The sequence below is a fragment of the Cenococcum geophilum genome, assembly GCF_001692895.1.
Source record: "Cenococcum geophilum 1.58 unplaced genomic scaffold K441scaffold_6, whole genome shotgun sequence".
Lineage (NCBI taxonomy): Eukaryota > Fungi > Ascomycota > Dothideomycetes > Gloniales > Gloniaceae > Cenococcum > Cenococcum geophilum.
In genome coordinates this window covers 3,178,287-3,205,333 of record NW_027137564.1, presented here as the reverse complement: position 1 = coordinate 3,205,333, position 27,047 = coordinate 3,178,287, and the positions used below count along the sequence as shown (strand labels likewise).

Genomic DNA, 27,047 nt, shown 5'->3' with positions numbered 1-27,047 from the left:
TGCTATAATAGGCTTTAGATTTTAAGCTTGGCGTTCCTAAGTCAGCTTAATTAGGTTACCCTTTTAGGTAATTAGGCCTCTATTAAACTTAATCGGATTCTACTTAGTTAACTACTCTTATAGCTTTGCTAAGAACTTGGCCTTTTATAGTTTAGTTTCTTTAGCGTCCGTAAAGGTCTAGTCTGCTAGGAATAGGGTATTATCTATTTAGAGTCCAATAATACTAAGGCCGTTTAATAGGCTATATAGGAGGTAGGGGTTATAGGTTAACTGTTCTATTTTAAGTTTACTAACGTGGTGCTAGTAGTATATCTTAAACTAATGGTTTCTAGCTTCTGGTACTCTGTATAGAGGTTTTATAACCTATAGGATTATTCCTAGTTATAGGTTAAGCTTAGGGGGTAACCGGATAAAGATGTCCCTATTTAGGTAGGTATTAGACTGCATATAGGCTTGTGAGATATCCCGTAGGTAAAGAGCTATAGGTTTACTTTGCTGTAGTTTGGGCGTAAGTGCAAGTATAATCCGTTGGCTGACTTATTAAATTGTAGGCAATTGCGTAAGGACTAAGCCCTTCCCTTAGTTGTTGTAGGCTTGTATAATAAGCCTTAATTTTTTAAAAGCTTTATTAATACCTGGGTGCTTAATTTCGTTAATAAAGCGTAAGTTAAATATACGGACGCCTTACGGAACGTCTTTCTCTATTATAACCGCAAAGATACCCTTTTTAAGTAGTCCGTTGATCTCTTTACGTTATAAGTCTGTAAAGGGGGTTTCCTGTATTAGAACTGATATATTTATAGGCGGAGATTGCCTTGCGGATATTCCTGCGGAGGTTAGGTAAGTCTTTATTATAGTGTTCTTAGTTATAGGGTGCTTTCGGGGGCGTCCTCGACCGCGCTTTACGGTAGGTATAGTGGGTTTAGTGGGTTTCTGGAGGACTTTTGGGGTAGGTAAGAGTGCTTCTAGCTTGTTTGATTTGGCGGTCGCTTCTAATTTGTCTGGTTTGGCGGTTACCTCTAGTTTATTTAGCTCGGCAGTTGCTTCTAGTTTGTTTGGCTTAATGTTATAGGTGTCTTCGGGCCGAAAGTAGGGTTTTATAAACGTGCTCTTAAAGCTAGTCGGGCCGCTAGGAAGTTATATATAGTACGTCTTGTTTTTTATAGCTAGTAAATGGTAGGGTCTGGTCTACTTGCCGCTTTTACGCCATATAAGGACTTCAGAGTTAAGCGGAAGGTCGTGTACTGGGGTCGTATTAGGTCCGTTGCAGTAGTGTAGGGCGTTATTGATAGCTTGTTTAGCCCGTAGCTTAACTATCTTAGTTATTGCCTTCTGTATTATAGCTGCTCGTTCTGTAATAGATGGGGCAGGAGGATCTAGGTTACTTATCCTTGGGTAGGCTCTATAGACTAAAAGGGTAGGTACTAGTCTATCTAGGCTAGCAGTGTTGTTAACGGCTTTTACGGCCATCTGTAGAGCTAGTTCCTTTTAAATATCCTTATACTTGTCCGTAATGATCTAGTAAGCTCTTTATAGGGCTGGGTAAGCTTGCTTAATAAGCCTAATAAACTAATACGCCTTAACTGGAACGGCTTTTGTTAATATAGCCATGGCCATAGCATATTACTAGAATTCCTTACTAATAAAGTTCCTACTAGCGTCGTGGGTGATATACTTAGGAGGTCTAACGTACGTGTTAATCTAGTAGGTCCGTAAAATATCCTAAGTATACTTTATGGATATATTTTATAACTAACGGGCGGCTTAATAGCGGGTTACCTCGTTAATTATGTATAATACTAGGCTGCCGTTAACATATATAATGTCTACGTATACTAAATGGTTGAAGTTAAGATCCTTATAAAGGGTGAACTTAAATTAGCCTAGGGAACGTCCGTATTTCTAGCAGTAGGAGCAGTATTTAGTTAGGTGGTTAATTGCCTTCCTATTAACGTCGTTATGTCTAGAACGTTTAAGGACTCTATACAGCTTTTTGGCTAATAGGTAGCCGAAACGGCAGTATAGGCGGTGGATTTCCGTACTGCTAAGGTAGCACGGGTTATAGTCGAAAGATTCCTAAATATAGGTCCGTAAAGTCTCTCCCTATATAAGGAACGGGTGTCTAAATCGTTGTATAATTGGTAGGGTGATATACTTACTTTCTGGGGCAGTTTTGGGGCCAATTAGGGTGTCCGTAACATTATTGTAGTACACCTATAACCTATCTATATCTATAAGGCAGAGTAGGAAAGGGGTGTCCGCCTTTACTACGTGGAAGTTAACTAGGCTAATTAGAGTTTTAACTGCTACTAATCTGATTAATATAGTTAAGCCGATGCCGAATTAGACGGTTACGGCCCCAGTTTGCGTAATATTAATGTCCGTATTGTTATTTATGGTAGTCCTATATATAAGGTATTGTCCGTAGCCTGCGGTAGACTTCTTAGAGGCACCTATATTGATTATAATACCGTAGAATTCCTTAGGGGTATAGCGTTCTATAGTAATATATGCAAATAGGTCCTGCTTATAATCTATAATGTCCGTAACGGGGGTACTTATAGAATGGTTTTTGGGCGCAACTAAGTATATAAAGGAACGGTCGGCTAATACGGTCGTGATATTAAAGGCTTAGCTATCTGTAAAAGGTCTAAAAGTGGTTAGGAATATCTCTAAGGTCTCTTATTCCTAAGCGTTTAAGTTAAAGTCAATTATAAGGGCTTCTATTAACTTATTAGGGGGCTCTTCTACTTCCTTTCCTTTGTATTCCAAAATAAACTGGCTAATATAGCTATTAAGTCTCTTCCTAGACTTATTACGTTCTTCCTAGATATGCCTTATAGACTAATATCCTTTTTTACTGCACACAAAGTATTTCTAGCTAGTTTGTCTGCGGGGGTATGTTTTTATATAGGGGTTGCTACGGGGGTTACGGGTAGGACTTGGTCGGTATAGGTGCTGCTAGCGGTAGCGGCGGTCCGTAAAGTAGACGTCTAAGTCTATTTACGGATATTAAATATCCGCAACAAAGGCTTAAGTGCTGCCTGGTAGGTTTGAGACTTCATACATTATAATAGAGGAGCGTAAATTATTAATAAGGCCAGTTAAGGTGTCTATAGGCTTATAATAGGCGTACTTACAGGGCTCTACTTCCTGGTAGGCCGTAATAAGTTTATTATGTAGAAAGTTGTTTGTTTAAAGCTTGGCGTTAAGGCCGTGCTATAGGTGCTGGAGGTCTTTAATAAGAATTTGCAGGCACTCTATAGTCGATTTTTTAGTATTCTTGTTAATTACGGTCCGTAGCTTAGTCGCATTCTATTAGGTAAGGATATTACGCCTATATTCTAGTTCTTTAAAGTAGTTACGGGTAGCTTTATATAGCTTATTAAAGGGAACACCAAGGGGGTTACTCTTAAGGTTAGTATAGTAGTGGTTAAGTGCTAGGCCGCGCAGTATAGTAGAGTAGGCTTAGCTAAACTCCTATTTAGGAATATCGGCCTTCTGACAGAGGTCCGTAAAGATAGTTAGTTTAAAGTTAAAGTTATCGTTTTTACCGCTATACTTAGATTCGTCGGTGTAGAGCTTAGCTAGGTTAGCTAGCTCCTTGCTATAGGTCTTTACTTAGGTGCATTACGGATCTATAACTTGCGGATCTATGGCTTGCGGATATATGGCTTACGGATATATAGTTTGCGGATATATAGCTTGCGGATCTATAACTTGGGCAGGTTATAGATCTATAGCTTTATTAACAGAAGGGTTTTTATTCGTATTTTGGTTTACGGGGGTATTATAGTCCGTAACTTAGGTACTAGGTATGCTTTAACCCGTAAGATTAATTCCGAAATCGCTTAGGTTTATAGGACGAATTTGGTTAAGTAGGTTAGGTATAAGGCTAGCGATACTATTAAGTTTAGGAGAAGTAGAGAGATTATTTATGGCTTTAACCTAGTCTAGGATTTTCTCTTTAGTCTATTCCGTTTGGTCCTCCTCCTATATTGTGTTGTATAAGGACCGTACAATAGTAACTTATTTATCCTTTTTAACCTATACACCTTAATAATATAAAAGGGTTTATAGGTTACGGATAGTAGTAGGGTTATAAGCCTTAAGAATAGCTTCCGTAAAGTCCGCAAAGTCTTCCTTATATTGCTCCTATAGGTTGTTATTTAAAAGCTTATAGTATCCGTATTTAAGGATTTTGAAATTAATATAGTCGTTAACGTCGTCCGTAGACGTAAGGTCGACTCCTTAGCTCTACTTCTTTTAACCTTCGCTGATTTGCTTGCTTATATCTACTATATTATATAGCGTTGTATATCTATATAAGCTGTGGCGGGTTATAGTAGCTTATAGCGGGTAGAGGAGGTCTTGTAACGGTCCGTAAAATCGATTAGCGGGTCCGTAATAGTTTGAGGGGTCTTATAGTGGTCCGTAAAGGCGATTAACGGGTCCGTAACGGTTTATAGAAGGGTAGGGGGTCTCTATAAGGGGTCTGAAAAGAGGTTAGGGGTATTAAGGGAGGGTGTAGTAGGAATAGGGGTTTGAGGTTTAAAGAGGTTAAGGGTAGGGGGTTCTGTATAGGTCTGTATTCGCGTCTATAACTTCTAGTAAACCGTACTAAGACTTAAATAAGTATACAGAGTTGGTGATAGTCCGTAATCCCCGACTTCCGACCTTCTAGTAGGTCGTACTAGGAGTCTAAACGGGTAGTCGCTGTTGAGTATCGCTTGGGGGAGGTATTGAGTGATTGCTGATCTGTACGCGCTCACTAATTAGTGTTTGTACTAACTTAATAGCACGAGTGAGTTGTATCCCGGGGCACGAAATACGTATAGTATTATATGCTCTTTGGGATAGTGGTGACTAACTCTTGTATTGAAGTAGACTACGTGGTCTATATACTGATGCGTCCTTCCCCCCTAATTAGTTAGTGCTTGTGCACCAGACGCGTAAGCGGGTGGTTGGTGCGCTAAACGCGTAAACGCGTACCTGGCGTACCGAACGCGTAGGCACGCGGTTGGTACGATAGGTGCTGTAATTATACAGTAACTATATTTTCCGCAATTTATATAAGCTCTATCCTTAAACCACTAACTTTACTATAGAGTCCGCCTAAACATCTTCTACTATTAAGATCCCTAGTTTAGCCTTTACTCCTTAGTCTTATAATTACTAAATCCTTAACCTTTAGGTTTCTATAGTTTCTTACTCTATCTCTTATAGGCTTCTTTAGTACCACTTAGGTCTATTAGCTTTGCTCCATAACATAGTTTCTAACTTAGCTTTAGTTATTACGTACTTTACGCCTTATATAACTATAAAACTCTATCCTAGCCCCTCTTGGCCTATTCCCTTTAGTAGATCTAATTATTAATCTTAATTACTTAATCTATTAGTTCCCTTAGGGTACCCGCATCTTCTATTAGGATAATTACGTCCTAGACTTTAGCCTTAAGTCCTTACTTATACTATGCCATAAGCGCCCTATTATTCTACTTAACTTATATTACTAGCGTCTAGAACTACGTTATATACTTAATTACCGAGGTTCGTTACGTAATATCTTAGAGTTTTCTTTTCGCCGTAGTTACTAACTCTAGGTCTCTAAACATCTATATAAGTCGCTCTATAAACCCCTCCTAACTTAAGAATATAAATTATACTTCTTAATTAGTGGTTGTTATTCCATTTGCCTATATTTCCGTAAGGTAAAGCTTAAACTACTTAAGTGCTCTTTTTAACAGGAATAGTCCTACATACACTATTTAATCCATAAGTATAGGTAGCTTTACTCCTTCCTGCGTAACTTTAAAGTATATTTATATAAGAAATCCTTTAAGCTTTAATCTTTCTCCTAAATACCTCTTAATTAATAGTAACTTAATCTTTACTACTCCTATCCTATTAACCCTTTCTTCTAACGCCGCATTATTTATTATTAACTGGTTAACTATCTCTTATAGTTATCCGACCGTTACAGGTTGCTATAAATTAGTATCCGCTATATCACCTCCTAACCTTAAAGTAGTTGCCGCCGTCATTAGCGTCATAGTAGCTGCTTTTAGTGGTATGTTATTCGACCTTCTATACTTAATACCGTAACTAGGTAGTAATTATATAATAGAACCTTATAGCAGGTACTATAATGGGCTCGTTAATAGGCTAGGTGTATAGGTAATATAAGGTAAAGTTAATAACGTAATAATAACTAGTGGACTAGTTGCCTAATAGATTAACTCCAATTATATTCTGAGAATTACTACAAAGAGGGACTATCTAGGTAGGGACTGTGGTCCTTTAAATACACAACCGTACTTCTATAAAATCCTTCTTGTACGTAATATATATATACTTTATCTACTCTGTTATAGATTATATAAATTATATAGATTATACAAATCATATTATATAACCTTAGTTACTATTCCTCGTTACATAGTTCTATCGGCTCTATTCTAAACCGTGCCTAAATTAACCAACTAGCTTCTTCCGACTCTTCCCTAAGTAGTTGTAATATTATACTTAAAGCGTTTATAATAAAAGGGCTATAAGCCTAAGGTGCTTATAAGGAGGTATTAAGCCTAGCCTTTAGCTAGGCCTTAGCTACCCTTAAGTGGGCCTTAGGCAATATACCTAAGTAAGGGACAAAACACCCCTTATAATAAGCGCTTAAGCGTTACTTTTCTTAAGCTATTAGCGATATTAAATATATTCTATAGCTCGCTCCTTATAAGAGTTATAATAGGTTTATAATTACTTTTATTCTTTTTAGCTGTATATTAACGTAGTGTAGGATACGTTATACTCTTCCTATTTTTATTCCTTGCGTCTTTTCTATTAATTAAAATAAGTAATTACTTAACAAATATAATAGTTTGGAGTAGTGAGCGTTAGAGTAGAATTGAATATAGTAAAGCGATTAGAGGGAGTATTTAATATAGTTATATTACTAAAAAAAAGCTATAAAAAGCTATAAAAAAAAGCTAGGAAGGCATAATAGAGCTCTAAAAGAATTAGATAAAGTAGGGTTTAAAGTTCCTTTTATATAAAAGAATTATACCTAAAAGATTAAGTATAAGGTATAGTAGATACCTTTAAGGATCTAAAAAACTTTAGTTAGAACTTATTATCCCTTGTAACGCCGATTTGCGTCTATCTATTATCGATAAGAACCGACCAATAGAATCAATTAAATTAGCTACCTATAATAAGAAATATAAGGTTAGTAATATTTGTTAATTACTATATAGAAGCTCTATATACACTTTATCCTTAGAGTTAAGTCGCTTAATATAAGGTAGCTAGCACTTATCCTGCCATAGGCGTGCCTAGGGGTCTCTTCCTTTTATATATCCTCGCGTTGTTACTCTATATATATATTTATCCACTCCGCCTGCTAATCCATAACCTTATTAGTAAAAAATTAATTAAATATAGTAAAAGGATTGCTCTATTTAATGCCGGGGGGTAGATTTAACTTACTATAGTCGTTAAAATCAATAATGTGGAAAGGACTAAGATTAGGCAGTGGCTAGGGCTTTAGGGGGGTTCTTTTGCGATACAATTCGGTTGAACATTATATTAAGTCAACTCAACAAGGTCTATATCGTTAGCAGTACGTTTAAGAGACGTAGTTGATTGTAATATATTAATCAAATCCACATATACTATACGCGTTGTTTTAATTCTAGTGTTCGTGTACAGACCACTTGCTAGATGGACGCTGGCATTGCAAGGGATAGGAATATATAAATTTAGTATAAAAGTTAGTAAAAATAGTATTAGCTTATAATAGGGGCAGATAGATATCTTTATACTTATATCTATAGAGCTATTTAAAGTCCCTTATAATCGCGCTAAGACTTAATATTTACCTAAACTTAGAAACCTTATCTATAACTACCATCAGGAAATTTTTTTTTGGGGTCGTTGTTACGGTTTGCGGCAGATGTATATGGTCGATAGCAATTTGCGCAAAACGCACGTTTTGCAACAAGTTTGCAGCACCCTAATAGCAATTTACGCGTTTTGCAACAAATTTGCAGCACCTGATAGCAAATTGCGGCAAAACGCTACCCCATAAATAAATAGTGCGCAAACTGTACGAATTGTACGAATTGTAAAAACTGTACGAATTGTACGAATTGTAAAAACTGTACAAATTGTAACTATATAAATTATAATTATATTACATAATAACCAAATTATCACATATTTCCATAGATTTCTGTAGTATACTTTTAAATATATTTATATTATAACTATATAAAATGTAGAGCTATCTACTTNAGGCGTTAAGGGGGAAGCCTCTCGCGGAGGCTCTAAATCATCTGCCTACCTACCTGCCTGCCTGCCTGCCTGCCTGCCTGCCTGCTTGCCTACCTGTCTGTCTATACCTACCCGTCTATGCCTACCTATCTGTGCCTACCTGTCTGTGCCTACCTGTCTGTGCCTACCTGTCTATGTCACCTTGATTCGATCGATCGATCGAATCGTTTATCGTGTTCGCTGGCTGGTCGTTCGAACGGTTGTCGTGTGGCTCTGGCGACGGTCGTGTGGCGATGACGACGGTCGTCTGGCTCTGACGGTCGTCTAGCTCTGGCGACGGTCATCTGGCTCCGGCGATAGTCGTCTGGCTCTGACGACGGTCGTCTGGCTCTGACGGTCGTCTAGCTCTGGCGACGGTCGTCTGGCTCCGGCGACGGTCGTCTGGCTCCGGCGACGGTCGTCTGCTGGCTGTCGTTCTGGTGTCTTCCTAGGTAGGGAGGATGTAAGGAAGGGTAAAAAATGAGGTGGCTACCTAGGTGAATATAAGGGGTATACTTGGCAGAGGCACGTGTCAAGGCTATCGGGAATATAGCGGGGACCCGATAGTAGTGTGTCGCGCGCACACATAAAGGCTTTGTGTAGAGCTTCGTGTAGAGCCTCCGTACGCAGAGCTTCGCGCAGAGCCTCGTGTAGAGCTTCGTGTAGAGCTTCGTGCAGAGCCTCGTGCAGAGCCTCGTGCAGAGCCTCTATATGCAGAGCTTTGTGTAGAGCCTCGTTGTAGAGCCTCGTGCAAAGCTTCGTGTAGAGCTTCGTGTAGAGCTTCGTGTAAGAGCTCGTGCAGAGCTTCGTGCAGAGCTTCGTACAGAGCTTCTGACAGAGCTTCGTGTAGAGCCTCGTGCAGAGCTTCTGTACGCAGAGCTTTGTGTAGAGCCTTGTGTAGAGCCTCGTGCAAAGCTTCGTGCAAAGCTTCGTGTGTAAAGCTTCGTGCAGAGCTTCGTGTAGAGCTTCGTGTAGAGCCTCTGTACGCAGAGCTTCGTGTAGAGCTTCGTGGCAGGCTCGTGTAAGCCTTCGTGCAGAGCTTCATGTAGAGCCTCATGCAGAGCCTTAGTACGCAGAGCTTCGTGTAGAGCCCGTAAGAGCCTCATGCAAAGCTTTATGGTAAGCTTTCGTGCAGAGCCTTGTGTAGAGCTTTGGTGTAGAAGCTTCGTGCAGAGCCTCGTGCAGAGAGCTTCGTGTAGAGCATCGTGCAAAGCTTCGTGTAGAGCTTCGTGTAGAGCCTCATGCAGAGCCTTAGTACGCAGAGCTTCGTGTAGAGCTTCGTGTAGAGCTTCGTGCAGAGCTTCGTGTAGAGCTTCGTGCAGAGCTTCGTGTAGAGCTTCGTGCAGAGCTTCGTGCAGAGCTTTATGTAGAGCCTCGTGCAGAGCCTCTGGCCATCAGGAAAAAAAAATTTGGGCACGTTGTTGCAAGCGAAAATTGGGGTCTGCGTAAGTCGCAATTTTGGCAATTTGCTATAAACACATAGATAGGCCAGGCGCGTGCATAGGTAGCCTATGTGTTTGTAGCAAATTGCTGCAAATTGCCCGCAAATTGCCAAAATTGCGACTTACGCAGGTTTTGCAGACCCCGATTTTCGCTTGCAACAACGGGCCCAAAAAAAAATTTCCTGATGACCGCTATTAATATCTATTTTAATATTATAATTAATATATCTAAGGCCTATTTCTAACTTCTATTAAGTTACCTAGGATAAAAGCGAGCTATTTTTAAACTTTAATGCTACTAAAAAGGTTGTTTAGACGCTAAAATAGGTAATTATTATAATAGAGGCTAAGTTAAGGATTACCATAAACGCGTTAACGGCTTAGAAGAGGGGTGGGAAACCAGAAGATATATTATTAATTAGTAGAGACTTCCTGAGTTAGGCCCTTTACCGTATAAAGTTTACTAATACATCTAATCGCGATGTGGCTGGCAGAGGCGTTAGAAGGCTTTAGGTTAACTATTTAGTGAGGTTGTTTGGCAGTCTCTTTAATATTTAGCTGCTAAGACGGAGTATATTAAATTCGGGTTAGTTGGTGGCTTAATCGTAAGCGCTAACCACCGGAATTAAAGAGACGCTGTAGCTTAATCCGAAGCCTTCAAATCGCACGCACTGTCACGGGAGTCACCCGCGCACGTTCGTCCCGTGACACCTACGCACGTCCTACTACCACCCCTATTTCTTTGGCCACGTTGACCCGACCTGTTCTGTTTCCTCATCCAAATGTCTTTGTATCAACCACGCATAGTTACGCGTACGTAGCCTTCTCAATCACTACCCCATTTAGTACATTGTATTCAGGTTCGTGCCCACTTCCGTGACACGCACCCGTGCTCCAGAAGCGTAAATTTAATCTAACGCTTTTGCAACCAAACGACCCCATAGTCATCTAAGCTGTAGCTGCAACACCTTCCACTCCATTTACATTCATTCCCCTTGAATCTTTCAATTTATAGCTGGATAAACCTAATTTACATCCTTTATCACCAGAGGTATAGACCATTAGGAGGCTAGCATACTTACCCCACGTTTTAAGACTACTTAACCGAAATAACTCCGGATATTAACAAAACATTCGTCATGCTATCCTTACCCGTTAGCGTCCTTAAGAAGAAGCTTACAACCTAAGATAAATACGCAATAGAAGCAGAATAAGGAGGATAGCTATGAGAACTACAAGAATTATAAATGCAGGAGAAGCGAGAGAAGTAAGAGAAATAAGTAGGAGAGGCAGAGGCTTAAAGCAGTTAGAGTATTAAATTAGGGAAATAGAGGAACTAGAAAAGTATATAAAGTAAAAAGCGCAAGAAGTATAAAAGGGGGAGAAAAGGTATATAGCTGTTAATAAACAGGAATTTTATTCTACTAAAATTGTGCTAAGAAAACTTACTAGGCTACTACCTTACCTTGCCTTAAAAGGTGGCAAAATACAATAATTTTTACGAGGTACGGAATATATCCAACTTCTAAAATCTTAGTATGCTAACACAACCAGGGTTGCAAATCAATCAACGAGACTTCAATATTGAGTTGAGTTTGGTGCCAAGACTCAATTAATTCAACCAACTAAGAGCTCGCTGGCTTGGCAATTCAATTAATTTGGAGGCTCCGATTGAGTTGAGTTGATTGAAGAATATTGAAGCTTTAATGGTGCTAGGATCATGGAATAGGGAATGCGATATCAATATGGCAGATGGGCAGTTAAAGCGGCCGGCAAGGAAAGATACAATATTGATGGGCAGGAAGGTGAGTCAACACCATGCCAAGACTCGCGATAGACCTATATTAAGAGCCGGGCGATAATGATTTAGGCGTCGCTAGGTAGGTCATTCTACATTTGCTCTACGCCAAGAACTCGCAATAGTTGCTAACTACTACACCAGTTGTCAAGGCTTTAATATTGATTCAATTAATTCAACCAACTGAGCTTTCTGCTTACAAAGCTTTCAATTCAATCAATTTGAGGCCTCAGTTGAGTTGAGTTGATTGATTTGCAACCCTGAACACAACTAAATTTTGCCTGCATAGCGGGTATCAAGCTTGCTCTTGATAGCAGGTCTATAGGATAAATAACTTACTCGGGTCGGAAAACAGAAAGCCCCTACCTAAGTTGCCTTAGAGCTAAACTGTATTGACTTTGAAAGGCTGCTTTAGTATGGCCAGCAGTCAAAGCGGCCTGACCCTCGGCCATACTAAAGTGCTAGATCTTGGATCGCTACCGAGTTTTTAAGGTCGCCCATGTGATAGAATCAGGCTCCAGCTCCGCAGGACTTCTCGTTAGTTCCGTGGTTCACGATTTCATAGTGTAATAAGCAATGACTCTACCGTTTGTCTCGTCAGATTCGGCAGTCACTTTTTGAATATTGATCGCTTACGCTCGGTGTTGAAACGGGAAGTTACGTCTGCGCACCACTCCCCCAACCATGCAAAACTTCTTAGCTCCTCACAAACCTCTCTCATCAATTCTTTGACGTCTGCGCACCATCCCGCCGGCCATCCCAAATTTCCCAGCTTCTCGCAAACGTCTCTCATCAGCCAAATCCTGTTCAGGCCAACCCAGGTCGTCAAACATCATGTCAGGGCATACAAGACATCCTGCGCTATTCCTAAGATCTTTGCTAACTCAGAGAAAGGCCACCCACCGTTTACCAGTCGTTTTACCGCAGTCTTCCTGATCTACAACTTGATAAAGCCGAGTATTATCAAATTGGTCCGTCAGGTCATACTACGTCCACAACAGACCCGCTTAAGACGTGGGAGCCGGCTCCCATATCTTATGCTCAGAAGGCCGACGACATTCTAAAGAAACTAGCGTCATCTCTACGGAGCCCTCTTCCTGCGATCGAAAGACCTTTTTTAATGATAACAGAGGGTGATGTTTTGCGGGCGACTACGCTATATGTGGTTCACCCAATCAACCAGGCCCTTAATGCAAAATATAGAAATACTCCTATATACTGTCTTGCTGAGAACTTCAGGGAAGGCATCCGTTGCGACATTACCTGGAAGTATCGGAATGGGGAGGATTTGGATACAATTGCTGTTCTGGAGTTGAAGAGACGCGGTGTATTGCGGTGGGATGATTTTGAATGCGCCGAGTCAAATGCTACGACCCGCAAGGACAAGATACAGGAAGCATATGGCAAGGTTGGAAGTAATGGCGCGGCGACGACTCTTAAGGGCAATGCGATCACACTCTCACAACAGGCATCCGCTTATGCGATACGGCAAGAGACCCAGTTTATCGGCCTCTTTGACTGGGATTCTATGTTTCTCTTCCAATTTTGTGGACTTGACCCGGATGCAGAGGAGATTGGCGACTGGGCGTACGGCACATGGGTTGAAGATAAGGAACCAAATGTCTTCCGAAAGACCCTGTTTGGATTCCTAGTTGCCGCTTGCGAAGCGAAGATTGAGACGTAAGTAGAGAACTCTCCCTTGCGAATTTGTCCTTGCTTATACTAAGGAAGCGATGTCAGGTAACATGCCCCAGATGTGGGCCAAAGCACAGGGCAGTGAACCGGAAAGGAACGGCCAGATGTTGAGGGTGAGCGAGAGGATGAACGATACTTTTAGGACTGACAGGCCGGGAGGTTAGTGGCGTGGTATTCGCGGCGGAAGTCACGGCGTGCGCGACGGAGGGAGGGAAGAATGGGGAGGGGTTAGTTAAGGGAAGTCGTTAAGGGGAGTAGAAATGAAAAATAAAGTTACAGTTGTCAGAGAGAAAGAGACCTTAATTCTGTTGGTGCGGATTTTTAATCGGTCCGCAAGCTAACTAACTACGTTTATACAAAACCACCAGAATTACGTCTAAGCGTGTTCCACAACACTTATAAGCAAATCTAACAATATCTGCGTTACGGAGATTGCGGATATTAATACGACTTAACACTAATATTTTATATTATTTCCTAAAGTTTATTAATCACACAATAGAACCTAGGCCTTTAAAATATATAATTTTTATTACTTAGGTATATTTAGATTTTATAATTATTTTTATTAAAAAAACGCGTTATTAAGAATCCTAGAACTAGAAATAACTTTATTAAATACTAGCTAATATATATAAAACCTATATATATCTATAATAGCCACGCTAAAGAACCTATTATAGCCTAGTGGATATATAGCATCTATGTTATAGTATATAATACCTACTAAAATCTTATTATATGTTAATTACTAAGTTATAGATACCTAGGCAAATCTACTATATATATAACCGACTACCAGTATATTAAAACGTTATTTGTCTCACTAGCATACCACCTTATTTTAGTTGCCTAGACCTTTCACCTCCTATTACCTAATACCTTCCTCGTGTATATATAGACGCTCTAGAGCTACATTTATAATTAAGTCGCTTGTTTAATACCTATACTACAAGGCTTATAATATATCACTATTAAAACCCATTAAGAAAAGAGAGAAGAAGTTAAAGAAGATATTAAAACTGCTGCGGCCGTATTAGATATTAGATAATTAGACTTAAAGAAGTTATAAAATAGACTAGGAGCGACGGCTATATTATAGTAGTGTAGATTAGACAACGCCTAGTGTCTTAGCATTTTCTTATATTTATAGAGCCTTTGGCTTCCTTCCTTCTTACCTTCTTTATATATATTACAACCCTACTAGTTACTATAAAAAAAAACCTTTTTTTCTTACTAACTATCTTTCTATTAATTGATTCTAACTAACTAACCAACTAATAGACAAATAGATAGCACCATAACTTTCTATCTAAGAGAGACTGTACTAGTGTTTTTATTAGTATTTAGTACTTGTTCGTACTAACTTAATAGCACGAGTGAGTCGTATCCACGGGCACGAAATACATGTAGTATCGTATGCTTGTTTGGATGGCGACTGTCAATTATATGAAGCAGACTACGTGGTCTATATACTGATGCACCTCCCCCCTGATTAGTCAGTGCTTTATAAGTGCACCAGACGCGTAAGCGAGTGGTTGGTGTACTGAACGCGTAAACGCGTACCTGGTGTACCGAACGCGTAAGCACGCGTTTGGTACAACAGGTGCTGTAATTATACACTAGCAGTACTTAAAAAATGAAACCACCTATATACAGCCTCCGTAATTTCTTTAATAAAACTATAGAATACAAAGGAAAATATATAGGAAATCTCCCCTGAGGTGCCGTCTAGGCTGCCTTTTAAACGGTACCTCAAGCTAGCCGTAAGTCCTGCTTACGGTCCGTAAAATAAACCGTACGGCCTTTTGACGGGCAGTAAGTTAGATTTTGAGGGCCGCCAAGGCGCTAGTGCTAAGCGAGCCAATGGCGATTTTCCATGCCCGGCATGGAAAATCGTGATTGGTTGATTCGACCACTGTGGCAGAATATGGCAGAATTCGGCAGGTCACGTGAGTCCACCAAGTTCCATTACAGCTTTCCACCGTTTTTCCACCTAACAGCTTACGGTCCGTAGAATAGGCCGTATAATAAGCCGTACGGCCTTTTAACGGGCCGTAGGCGTACTATAGGTACTCCGTTAGTCCCGTTCTACCCATTCTATGACTTTTAGGTTGAGCTTATTTGTGTCAATTAGGGTTTTAAGGGCTTAATACGGCTTTGCCTTAGTTATGGCGTCCGCTAGGTTATCTCCGCTGCTGATCTATTTAACCTCCGTAATCTCACGTTGTTTATAGACCTGATGTAAGCACATTAGGTTAACTATAAGCCTCTTCTCTTGTGTTGTACCTAGTTTAACTAGGCAGTTGTAAAGGGACTTTAAATTGGTGCATAAAACTAGGGGTAACTACTCTAGTTATAGAATCTTCTGGACCGTTAATTTGATTATGGCTACTATATTAAATTCATAAGCTAGTGTATATAGTTTAGAAGCTAGTACACTACGGGTTACTTATTTATACTTAATTGAAGACTAGTATAGTATATTTGCGTCCTAATTATGGTCTGTAAGTATAATTATAAAGCCAATTTGTGATAATAGGTCTTTATTATTGGTAAAGGAGGCGTCTGTAAATGCTAGTAAGCTAAGGGAACTTAGGTCTAGTGGTATAAAAGTAAGTCCCCTTACTACATTATTAATTTGCCACTAAATGCGCTTATTAAGCTGCTTAATATTTTTTTCTTACGGATCTACTGCCTAGGCCGTAAAGGATAAGTTATAGGCAGATTTGGGTTAGCAGACTGTGGCAATATAGGCGCCTCTTACACGCTATGCAGCGTATTGGTCTTTTGTATTTACGGTCTTATAGGTCTCTTTATAGAAACTGGTGAGGTCCGTAGGCTTTACTATAATAAGCTTTAGGTTTTAAGCTTGGTATTCCTAAGTTAGCTAGATTAAGTTGCCCTTTTATATAATTAAGCCTCCGTTAAACTTAATTGGAGTCTACTTAGTTAACTACTCTTATAGCTTTGCCAGGAACTTAGCTTCTTATAGTTTAGTCTCTTTAGTGTCCACAAATTTCCGGTCTGCTAAGAAGAGGGTATTATTTATTTGGAGTTTAATAATACTAAGGCCGTTTAATAGGCTGTATAGGAGGTAGGGGTCGTAGGTTAACTATTCCATTTTAAGTTTACTGATGTAGTGCTAGTGGTATGTTTTAAACTAATGGTTTCCGGCTTCTGGTACTCCGTAAAGAGGTTTTATAACCCGTAAAATTGTTCTTGGTTGTAGGTTAAGCTTATAGGGTAGTTGTATAAAGATATCCCTACTTAGGTAGGTATTAGACTGCACGTAGGCTTGTGAGATGTCCCGTAAGTAAAGGGCTATGGATTTGGTTTGCTGTAGTTTAGGCGTAAGTGCGAGTATAATCCGTTAACTGACCTGTTAAATTATAGGCGATTGCGTAAGGACTAGGTTCTTTCCTTGGTCGTTATAAGCTTATATAATAAGCCTTGATTTCTTAAAGGCTTTATTAGTACTAGGGTGCTTAATCTTATCAACAAAGTGTAAGTTAAATATACGGACGCCTTACGGAACGTCTCTCTCCGTTATAATTGTAAAGATACCCTTTTTAAGTAGTCCGTTAATCTCTTTACGCCATAAGTCCGTAAAAGGGGTTTCCTATACTAGAACTAATATATCTATAGGCGGAGATTACTTTGCGGATGTGCCTATGGAGGTTAGGTGGTTCTCTATTATGGGATTCTTATGGGGGCGTCCTTAGCCACGCTTTATGGCAGGTTTAGTAGGTTTAGTAGGTTTCTGGGGGACCTCTAGGGTAGGTAAAGGTGCCTCTAGTTTATCTAATTTGGTAGTTGTTTCTGGTTTATCTGGTTCGGCGGTTACTTCTAGTTTGTCTAGCTTAACGTTATAGGTGTTTTCGGGCCGAAAGTAGGGTTTTATGGACGTGCTTCTAAAGTTAGTTGGCCCGCTAGGAAGCTATACGCAGCACGTCTCGTTTTCTATGGCTAGTAGACGGTAAGGTCTATTCTAACTACCGCTTTTACGCTATATGAGGACTTTAGAGTTAAGCGGGAGGTTGTATACTAAGGTTATATTAGGTCCGTTGCGGTAGTGTAGGGCATTATTGATAGTTTATTTAGCCTATAATTTAACTATTTCGGCTATTGCCTTCTATATTATAGCTGCTTGTTCTATAATAGATGGGGTAGGGGGGCCTAGGTTATTTATCCTTAGGTAGGCTCTATAAACCAAAAGGGTGGGTACTAGTCTGTCAGGGCTAGCGGTATCGTTAATAGCTTTTATAGCCATCTATAAAGCCAGTTCCTTTTAGATATCCTTGCACTTGTCCGTAATAATTTAATAAGCTCTCCGTAGAGCTAGGTAAGCTTGCTTAATAAGCCTGACAGACTAATGCGCCTTAATTGGAACAGCTTTTGTTAATATAGCTATGGCTATAGTATACTGCTAGAATTCCTTGCTAATGAAGTTCTTACCGGCGTTATGGGTAATATACTTAGGAGGTCTAACGTACGTATTAATCCAGTAGGTCCGTAAAATATCCTAAGTATACTTTACGGATATATTTTGCAACTAATAGGCGGCTTAGTAGCGGGTTACCTTATTAATTATATATAATACTAGGCTGCCGTTAATATATATAATGTCTACATACACTAAGTGGTTAAAGTTAAGGTCCTTATAAAGGGTGAACTTAAATCGGCCTAGGGAACGTCCGTATTTCTGGCAAAAGGAGTAGTATTTGGTTAGGTAATTAACTGCCTTTCTATTGACGTTGTCGTGTCCAGAGCGTTCAAGGACTCTATATAGCTTTTCGGCTAACAGGTAGCCGAAACGGCGGTGTAGACGGTAGATCTCCATACTAGTAAGGTAGTATGGGTTATAGTCGAAAGATTCCTAAATATAGGTCCGTAAAGTCTCTCCCTATATAAGGAACGGGTGTCCAAATCGTTATATAATTGGCAGGGTAATATGCTTGCTTTCTGGGGTAGTTATAGGGCCGATCAAGGTGTCCGTAATATTATTATAGTAAACCTATAACCTATCCATGTCCGTAAGGCAAAGTAAGAAAGGGGTATCTGCTTTTACTATATAGAAGTTAACTAGGTTAATTAGGGTCTTAACTATAACTAATCTAATTAATACAGTTAAGCCGATGCCGAATTAAACATTTACGGCCCCAGTTTGCGTAATATTAATATCCGTATTATCATTTATAGTGGTCCTATATATAAGGTATTATCTATAGCCTATAATAGACTTCTTAAAGGCGCCTATATCGATCATAACACTATAGAATTCCTTAGGGGTATAGCGTTCTGTGGTAATATATACAAATAGGTCCTACTTATAATCTATAACGTCCGTAACAAGGGTGCTTATGGAATAGTTTTTGGGCGCAACTAAGTATATAAAGGAACAGTCGGCTAATATGGTCATAATATTAAAGGCTTAGCTATCCGTAAAAGGTCTAAAAGTGGTTAAGAATATCTCTAAGGTCTCTTATTCCTAAGCGTTTAAGTTAAAGTCAATTATAAGGGCTTTTATTAACTCATTAGGGGGCTCTTCTACTTCCTTTCCTTTGTATTCTAAAATAAACTAGTTAATACGGCTATTAAGTCTCTTCTTAGACTTATTACGTTCTTCCCAGGTATACCTTATAGACTAACATCCTTCCTTACCGCACACGAAGCACTTCTAGCTGGTTTATCTGTGGGGGTATATTTTTATACGGGGGTTACTATAGGGGTTATAGGTAGGACTTGGTTGGTACAGGTGCTGCTAGTAGTAGCGGCGGTCTGTAAAGTAGACGTCTAAGTCTATTTATAGATATTAAATATCCGCAATAAAGGCTTAAGTGCTGCCTAGTGGGTTTAAGACTTTATACGTTATAATAGAGGAGCGTAGGTTATTAATAAGGCCAGCTAAGGTATCTATAGGCTTATAGCAGGCGTACTTATAAGGCTCTACTTTTTGGCAGGCTGTAATAAGTTTATTATATAAGAAGTCGTCTGTTCAAAGCTTGGTATTAAGGCCGTACTATAGGTACCGAAGGTCTTTAATAAGAATTTGCAGGCACTCTATAGTCAATTTTTTAGTATTCTTGTCGATTACGGTCCGTAGCTTAGTCACATTCCATTAGGTAAGAATATCACGCTTATATTCCGGTCCTTTAAAGTAGTTACGCGTAGCTTTATATAGCTTATTAAAGGGAACACCAAGGGGGTTACTCTTAAGGTTAGTGTAGTAGTGGTCAAATACTAGGCCGCGCAGTATAGTAGAGTAGGCTTAGCTAAATTCCTATTTAGGAATATCAGCCTTCCGACAGAGGTCCGTAAAGATAGTAAGTTTAAAGTCAAAGTTATCGTTTTCACCGCTATACTTGGATTTGTCGGTATAGAGCTTAACTAGGTTAGCTAGCTCCTTACCGTAGGTCTTTACTTAGGTAGGTTATAGATCTGTGACTTGCGGATCTGTGGCTTGCGGATATATAGCTTGCGGATCTATAACTTAAATAATGGGGGTAATTTAGTCCGTATTTTGGTTTATAGGGGTATTACGGTCCGTAATTTAGGTTACAGGGGTATTGTGGTCCGTAACTTAAGTATTAGGTATACTTTGGCTAGTAAGATTAATTCTAATACCACTTGGGTTTGTGGAACGAATTCGGTTAAATAGGTCAGCTATAAGGCCAGAGATTCTGTTAAGTTTAAAGAAGGTAAAGAGGTCGCTAGTTTTAATATAATCTAAGATCTACTCTTTAGTCTATTCTGTTTAGTCCTCTTTATGTAGTGTATTATATAAAGACCGTGCAACAGTAACTCGTTTGTCCCTTTTAACCTATACACCTTAGTAACGTAAAAGGGTTCGTAGGTTACGGATAGCAGTAGGGTTACAAGCCTTAAAAATAGCTTCCGTAAAGTCCGCAAAGTCTTCCTTATATTGCTCCTATAGGTCGTTATTTATAAGCTTGAAGTGTCTGTATTTAAGGATTTTAAAGCTAATGTAGTCGTTAACGTCGTTTATAGACGTAACGTCAACGCCTTATCTCCACTTCTTTTAACCTTCGCTGACTTGCTTGCTGATGTCTGCTATACTATAGTGTAGTATAGTGCGTAGCGGGTGGTAGCAGCTTATAACGGGTGGGGGAGGTCTTGTAACGGTCCGTAAAATCGATTAACGGGTCCGTAATGGTTCGCAGGAGGGTAGGGGGTTTCCGCAAAAGGTCCGAAGAGGTTTAAGGTTTGAGGGGGTTAAGGATAGGGGTTCCGTATAGGTCTATATTCGCGTCTATAACTTCCAGTAAACCGTACTAAGACTTAAATAAGTATACAGAGTTAGAGATAAGTCCGTAATCCCCGACTTCCAACCTTCCAGCAGGTCGTACTAGGAGTCTAAACAGGTAGTCGCTGTCGTGTGTATCGCTTGGGGGGAGGTATCAAGTAATTGCTGATCTGTGCGCGCTCACTGATCAGTGTTCGTACTAACTTAATAGCACAAGTAAGTCGTATCCACGGGCACGAAATACATGTAGTATCATATGCTTGTTTGGATAGTAACTGTCAATTATATGAAGTAGACTACGTGGTCTATATACTAATGCACCTCCCCCCTGATTAGTCAGTACTTCATAAGTGCACCAGACGCGTAAGCGAGTGGTTGGTGCACTGAACGCGTAAACGCGTACCTGGTGTACCGAACGCGTAAGCACGCGTTTGGTACAACAGGTGCTGTAATTATACAGTACTGATTACGCTTATTAAAATATTAAATATTAAATATTTTTGGAGTTAAGGTAGTAGAAATATGGCCTAATGGCTCATAAATGACTCTTAAGCCTCTTAACAATACATGCACATTTTAAATATTAGGTAACTCCATATAAAGTCAAAATTACTATTAGTAGGGGGGAGGGGATTAGTCGGGCAGTCTCTTAAGCTCGGCGACGTGCGACGTACACGGGCTGTTTCCTTAAGCGATCGAGCTCTATAATAATATTGTAATCAAATACAACACTAAGGAAATTAGTCGAATTTTAAACCTCTACAGAGCCCGATTTTTATAAGAATACTATACAATAGCTCTATATATTATATTTAATAATCAATAATTAATATATTTTTAATATAAGTAAGCGATTTAATATTAACATCAATACGACCTCGTTAATATTAAATATTGATAAAAACACTAGACCGTACCCTTTTATATATTTTATAGCATTCTACATAGAGATAACGGTAAGCTCTTTAGATTAAAAGCCTAGTGCTATATATACAGGAGATACGTAGGAACATACTATAGCTATAAAAGAACCGCTAGCTAGATAGATAAAATAGTAGAACTTAAAAACTAGGCAGCATCGGATAGTAAGGGGAGTTAGGTAGTTCCGGAAAAGACAGAACGGCTAGACTTAATATATAGGCTAAAGAGTGGCAATAAGAAGTAAAGGAGTGTGGGTTAAAAGGTCTTAGGAGTTGGATTCGGTGCCTATACTTAGAAATTTAACGTTAAGCGAACTAGCGAGCCTATTAGACAACGTTAACTAGAGGTTAAAGTTACCTAATATCTTTACTACCTGCGCACGGATATAGCTAGACCTTTATTATAGATATAAAGACGACAAGCTAAGGGCTAATTAATTAGATAGAAACGAGATCTAAGGCATCTGGCGGTAAAGAAAGTTAGCGCTGCCCTTTAAAACTAGAGGAGATAATACTAAGCAAGGTCGCAACTATGTAAAATTAGATATACCCTTAAGAGTTTTCTATTCTAGCTTAGCTTTATCCTCTTTTAAGTTATCCGGATTATATTAGCAGTAGCCCTAGAGGCACTCCGTAAGGAATTACCGCGCGAAATAATAGTAGGCTAAAATAGATAGACGTACTAAGACCTAATAGTAGTAGGTAATAAGGATTCCGTGCTTTTTTAAAAAGACCTCCCCCCCCCTTAGGCATTAGGATATAGGCGCTCTTTATTAAGAATATAGCTATATAAGTAGACTAGCCAAAGTATACATCTATTATAAGCTTTGCAGTGCGAAGAATTGAATAAACGACTTGATTGTGAATGTAGCTCTAGAGCCTCTATATATACACGAAGAAGGTGGAGCTAATAAGACATAATGGGGTAATAGGTAGCTGAAATGGGAATAGTAATCTGCAAGCAATATATAGGGTGGCGTTGACGCCGTCTTAGAGCCTTCCAGGTGACGATCTTATGTCTTAACACAGTGTCGGTAGTCGGTTACACCTATTAAGGTCCCGCTAGGACAGCTATCTAGAACATCCTTACCTTAGGTAGCTATATAAGTAGATCTACTATAGCGTTTACCCATAATACCTAGGACTAATAACCCTTAGTAGACAAAGGATAAGAGCTATAAGGACCACCTATAAGCTCCTAAGGAAGCTCTAAATACAATATTCTATAACTAGTAGTTAATGGCTTAAGATAAGATCTACGTTATAGTCTAGCCTATGCTAGCCTTAGGAACTATTAAAACTCCTTATTTTATAGAATAGGACGTATTATAGTTTATTAAGCAGTATAAATAACTATACGCCTAATATTATATAACGAGTAAGGAGAAGCACCAGGGCCTTCTAGAGTACTATAATTATTAGATAGAAATATAGATCCAAAGCCTACCTAAGTTTATAATTAGTAGCTGGATAGAGCTTATAAGAAAGATTAGGACCAAATATTTAGCAGATAACTACTACTAATGTATAGGTTTCTAGACCTAGCTAGACCAGGTGCTACCGCTTAAGGCCTAGCATAAGGATATAGCCTAGTACCGGGATGCGGAGACTGGCAGAACAGCACCCGACCCCCGCAAGACTCTCAATATCCGCAAGACATTCAATATCCGCAAGATTCTGCTGCCTTTGGACGGCCGCAGCGGGATGTACGGGGTCAGCGAGACACGCAAGAACAAGGCCGGCAGACCTGTTCTGGATATGGAGGAAGTCATCGTTTCGCCGAGTACGAATACCAAGGGCTAAAGGACCTTATCCAGCGAGGACTTGTGCATCTGTCTAATCGAGGAAGACTAGTCGCTGGGACGCGCGATCGACCTGGACCAGTACTTCCGTGGCTCGGCAATGAGGGTCGATTGAAGGGTATCAAAAACTGGCTCCGTACGTACTAAGGAACAGACCTAGATTGGCCAAAGGAAGAACAGACGCAGCAACGGTACACACGGATTTTGCTGCTTTCCATGACGGGGTAGTACTAAAGAACAGTGACGCAACACGTACGAACTGGGAGGACTACTATGAAGTACGGCCCACGGACTTAGTAACGCCTAGCCAGCAACGTCCGCAGACTCGCCCGACCCTTAGAGACAGCAGGACAGCCATTAAGCAGCAGGCTCCGCAGGAGGTGTAGGATGTTCGACTAGGGGACAGTCAAGTTCTAAGGTGAGGGAGGGGACGTAGGTGACGGCCGTATAAAAGATTTCTATTTGTCTGCTTAATTACTGTATTTCCTGAAGCTCCTTTCTTGTTTACTTTCTTGGTCGCGACCGTCAGTCGCGACGACCGAGCCAATAGCGATTTTCCATCCCCGGGATGGAAAATCCTGATTGGTCCATTCAGCAGTAGAGCCGGCAGAACTCTACACCGCCTCTGGAATTCGATGATGCGCCAGCTACACGATGAGAACGGCACCAAGAGCCTCAATTGATTGCACGGATACAGAGTCAATCGTACGATGCAGAGCCAGACGCAGAGCCAAGCGCAGAGCCAGGCGCAGAGCCTTGATCAATTGAGCGACTGCACAGAAGCCACGGTCAGTCAAGGAATCAAATCAAGCCAGAGCCTCGATACCAGCACGTCACGTCACTGAATCAAATCAGTCGAATGTCGTCAAATTAGAGCTTTCGACCGGGCCGACCTTATTCCTTATTCGAACGACGAATGATCGCATCACGACTGTCACTGCCATCCGAATTCAGTACTGCGCCAGCTGCACGACGAGAACGGACACCGCGGCAAGGAAGGGACCTGTACAAAGGCAGCAGCATGATATTGGAAAACAAGCGCCGCGGAAATGCCCAAGCTATCCTTATACGACCGAAGACAGGACCGAGCCGTGTCTAGCCAAGCTAGTGAAGGACCTGTCAAGGATTACAAGGGGAATAGGAATTAGACGTACAGGAGCTAGCGCTTTTCCTCAGAGGTCGTCTTAACGAAGGACTGCATTATGGACACAAGGCAGGGGATATACGACGGAGGTAGTTACAGCCGAGAAGCTGCCACCGGATGGTTTCGAAGGACGACTCAGACGAAGCGTGGAGTCAGCAGGACAATAACGTACCTAAAAAAAAAATCCTAATGCAGAGGCTCTGCACGAGGCTCTACATAAAGCTCTGTACGAAGCTCTGCACAAAGCTCTACACGAAGCTCTATATAAAGCTCTGCGCGAAGCTCTACACAAAGCTTTGCACGAGGCTCTACACAAGGCTTTACACAAAGCTCTGCGTACAGAGGCTCTGCACGAGGCTCTACACGAAGCTCTATACGAAGCTCCGTATGAAGCTCTATATTGCACGAGGCTCTACACGAGGCTCTACATAAAGCTCTGCGTACAGAGGCTCTGCACAAGGCTCTACACAAAGCTCTGCACGAAGCTCTGCACGAAACTCTGCATAAAGCTCTGCACGAAGCTCTGCACGAAGCTCTGCACGAAGCTCTGCACGAAGCTTTGCACAAAGCTCTGCATAAAGCTCTACACAAAGCTCTATACGAAGCTCTACACGAAGCTCTATACGAAGCTTTATACGAGGCTCTACACGAAGCTCTACACAAAGCTCTGCATATAGAGGCTCTGTATGAGGCTCTGCATAAAGCTCTATACAAAGCTCTACACAAGGCTCTGCACGAAGCTCTACACGAAGCTCTATACAAAGCTCTATATAAAGCTCTACACGAAGCTCTGTACAAAGCTCTATAAAGCTCTATACGAAGCTCTATATATAGAGGCTCTGCACGAAGCTCTGCACGAAGCTCTGCACGAAGCTCTGCACGAAGCTCTGCAGAAGCTCTGCGACGGAGGCTCTGCACGAAGCTCTGTATACGAAGGCTCTGCACGACGGCTCTGCGTACGACGGTCCTGCGTACGACTGTTCTGCGTACGACTGTTCTACCACGAAGGCTCTATATAAAAGCTTTGTGCNGAGCTTTGTGTAGAGCTTTGTGTAGAGCTTCGTGCAGAGCCTCCGTACGCAGAGCTTCGTGCAGAGCTCCGTACAGACCTTCGTGTAGAGCTCCGTGCAGACCTTCGTGCAGAGCTCCGTGAAGAGCTCGTGCAGACCTTCGTTGCAGACCTTCGTGCAGACCTTCGTGCAGACCTTCGTGCAGACTTCGTGCAGACCTTCGTGCAGACCTTCGTGCAGACCTTCGTGCAGACCTTCGTGCAGACCTTCGTGCAGACCTTCGTGCAGACCTTCGTGCAGACCTTCGTGCAGACCTTCATGCAGACCTTCGTGCAGAGCCTCCGCAGAGCTTCGCGCAGAGCCTCCGTACGCAGAGCTTCGTGCAGAGCCTCCGGCAAAATGCAAAGATATTAGAACTAGAATTTATTGTAGGAATGCCAAGAATAATCGCGATCGTGATTCGATTATCGCGATTCTGGGAATTCTTATCGATAAGATCATAATCGGATCTAATCGCGATAAGATTTAATCGTTAAGACCCCTGGCCAGAGCTAGACGACCGTCAGAGCCAGACGACCGTCGTCAGAGCTGGACGACCGTCGTCAGAGCTGGACGACCGTCGCCGGAGCCAGATGACCGTCGCCAGAGCTAGACGGACCGTCAGAGCCAGACGACCGTCGTCAGAGCTAGACAACCGTCGTCAGAGCTGGACGACCGTCGCCGGAGCCAGATGACCGTCGCCAGAGCTGGACGACCGTCGTCAGAGCTAGACGGCCGTCGCCGGAGCCAGATGACCGTCGCCAGAGCTAGACGACCGTCAGAGCCAGACGACCGTCGTCATCGCCACACGACCGTCGCCAGAGCCACACGACAACCGTTCGAACGACCAGCCAGCGAACACGATAAACGATTCAATCGATCGATCGAATCAAGGTGACATAGACAGGTAGGCACAGACAGGTAGGTATAGACGGGTAGGTATAGACGGACGGAAAGACAGATAGGTAGGTAGGCAAGCAGGCAGGCAGGTAGGTAGGTAGGTAGGTAGGTAGGTAGGTAGGTAGGTAGGTAGGTAGGTAGGTAGGTAGGCAGGTAGGTAGGCAGGTAGGTAGGCAGGTAGGTAGGTAGGCAGGTAGGCAGGCAGGCAGGTAGATAGGTAAATAATTTAGAGCCTCTATAAGAGGCTTCCCCCTTAATACCTAAAGTAGATAGCTCTACATTTTATATAGTTATAATATAAATATATTTAAAAGTATATTATAGAAATCTATAAGAATATATAATAATTTAGTTATTATATAATATAATTATAATTTATATAGTTACAATTTGTATAGTTTTTACAATTCATACAGTTTATATAATTTGTACGGTTTATACAATTTATACAGTTTGTATAATTCGTACAGTTTTTACAATTTATATAGTTTGCGCGCTATTTATTTATAGGGTAGCGTTTTACCGCAATTTATTTATAGGGGTAGCATTTTACCGCAATTTGCTATTAGATGCTACGATTTTGTTATAAAATATGCGTTTTGCGCAAATTGCTATTAACCATATCCACCTACCGCAACCGTACGGTTTGTAGCAATTTACTACAAACCGCAACAATAAGCCCCAAAAAAAATTTCCTAATAAAGACTTTGCGGACTTTAC

The 27,047-nt window shown here is 40.9% G+C and overlaps 1 protein-coding gene across 1 annotated transcript; it reads left to right on the top strand.

Moving 5' to 3' along the window:
* Positions 1–12,163: 12,163 nt before the first annotated feature.
* Positions 12,164–13,541, top strand: K441DRAFT_693517 (uncharacterized protein). Its single transcript, XM_067652657.1, has 3 exons — positions 12,164–12,386; positions 12,445–13,230; positions 13,291–13,541. Coding segments are annotated over exons 1-3 (792 nt in total). The 5' UTR covers positions 12,164–12,384; the 3' UTR covers positions 13,295–13,541.
* The last annotated feature ends 13,506 nt before the right edge of the window (positions 13,542–27,047 follow it).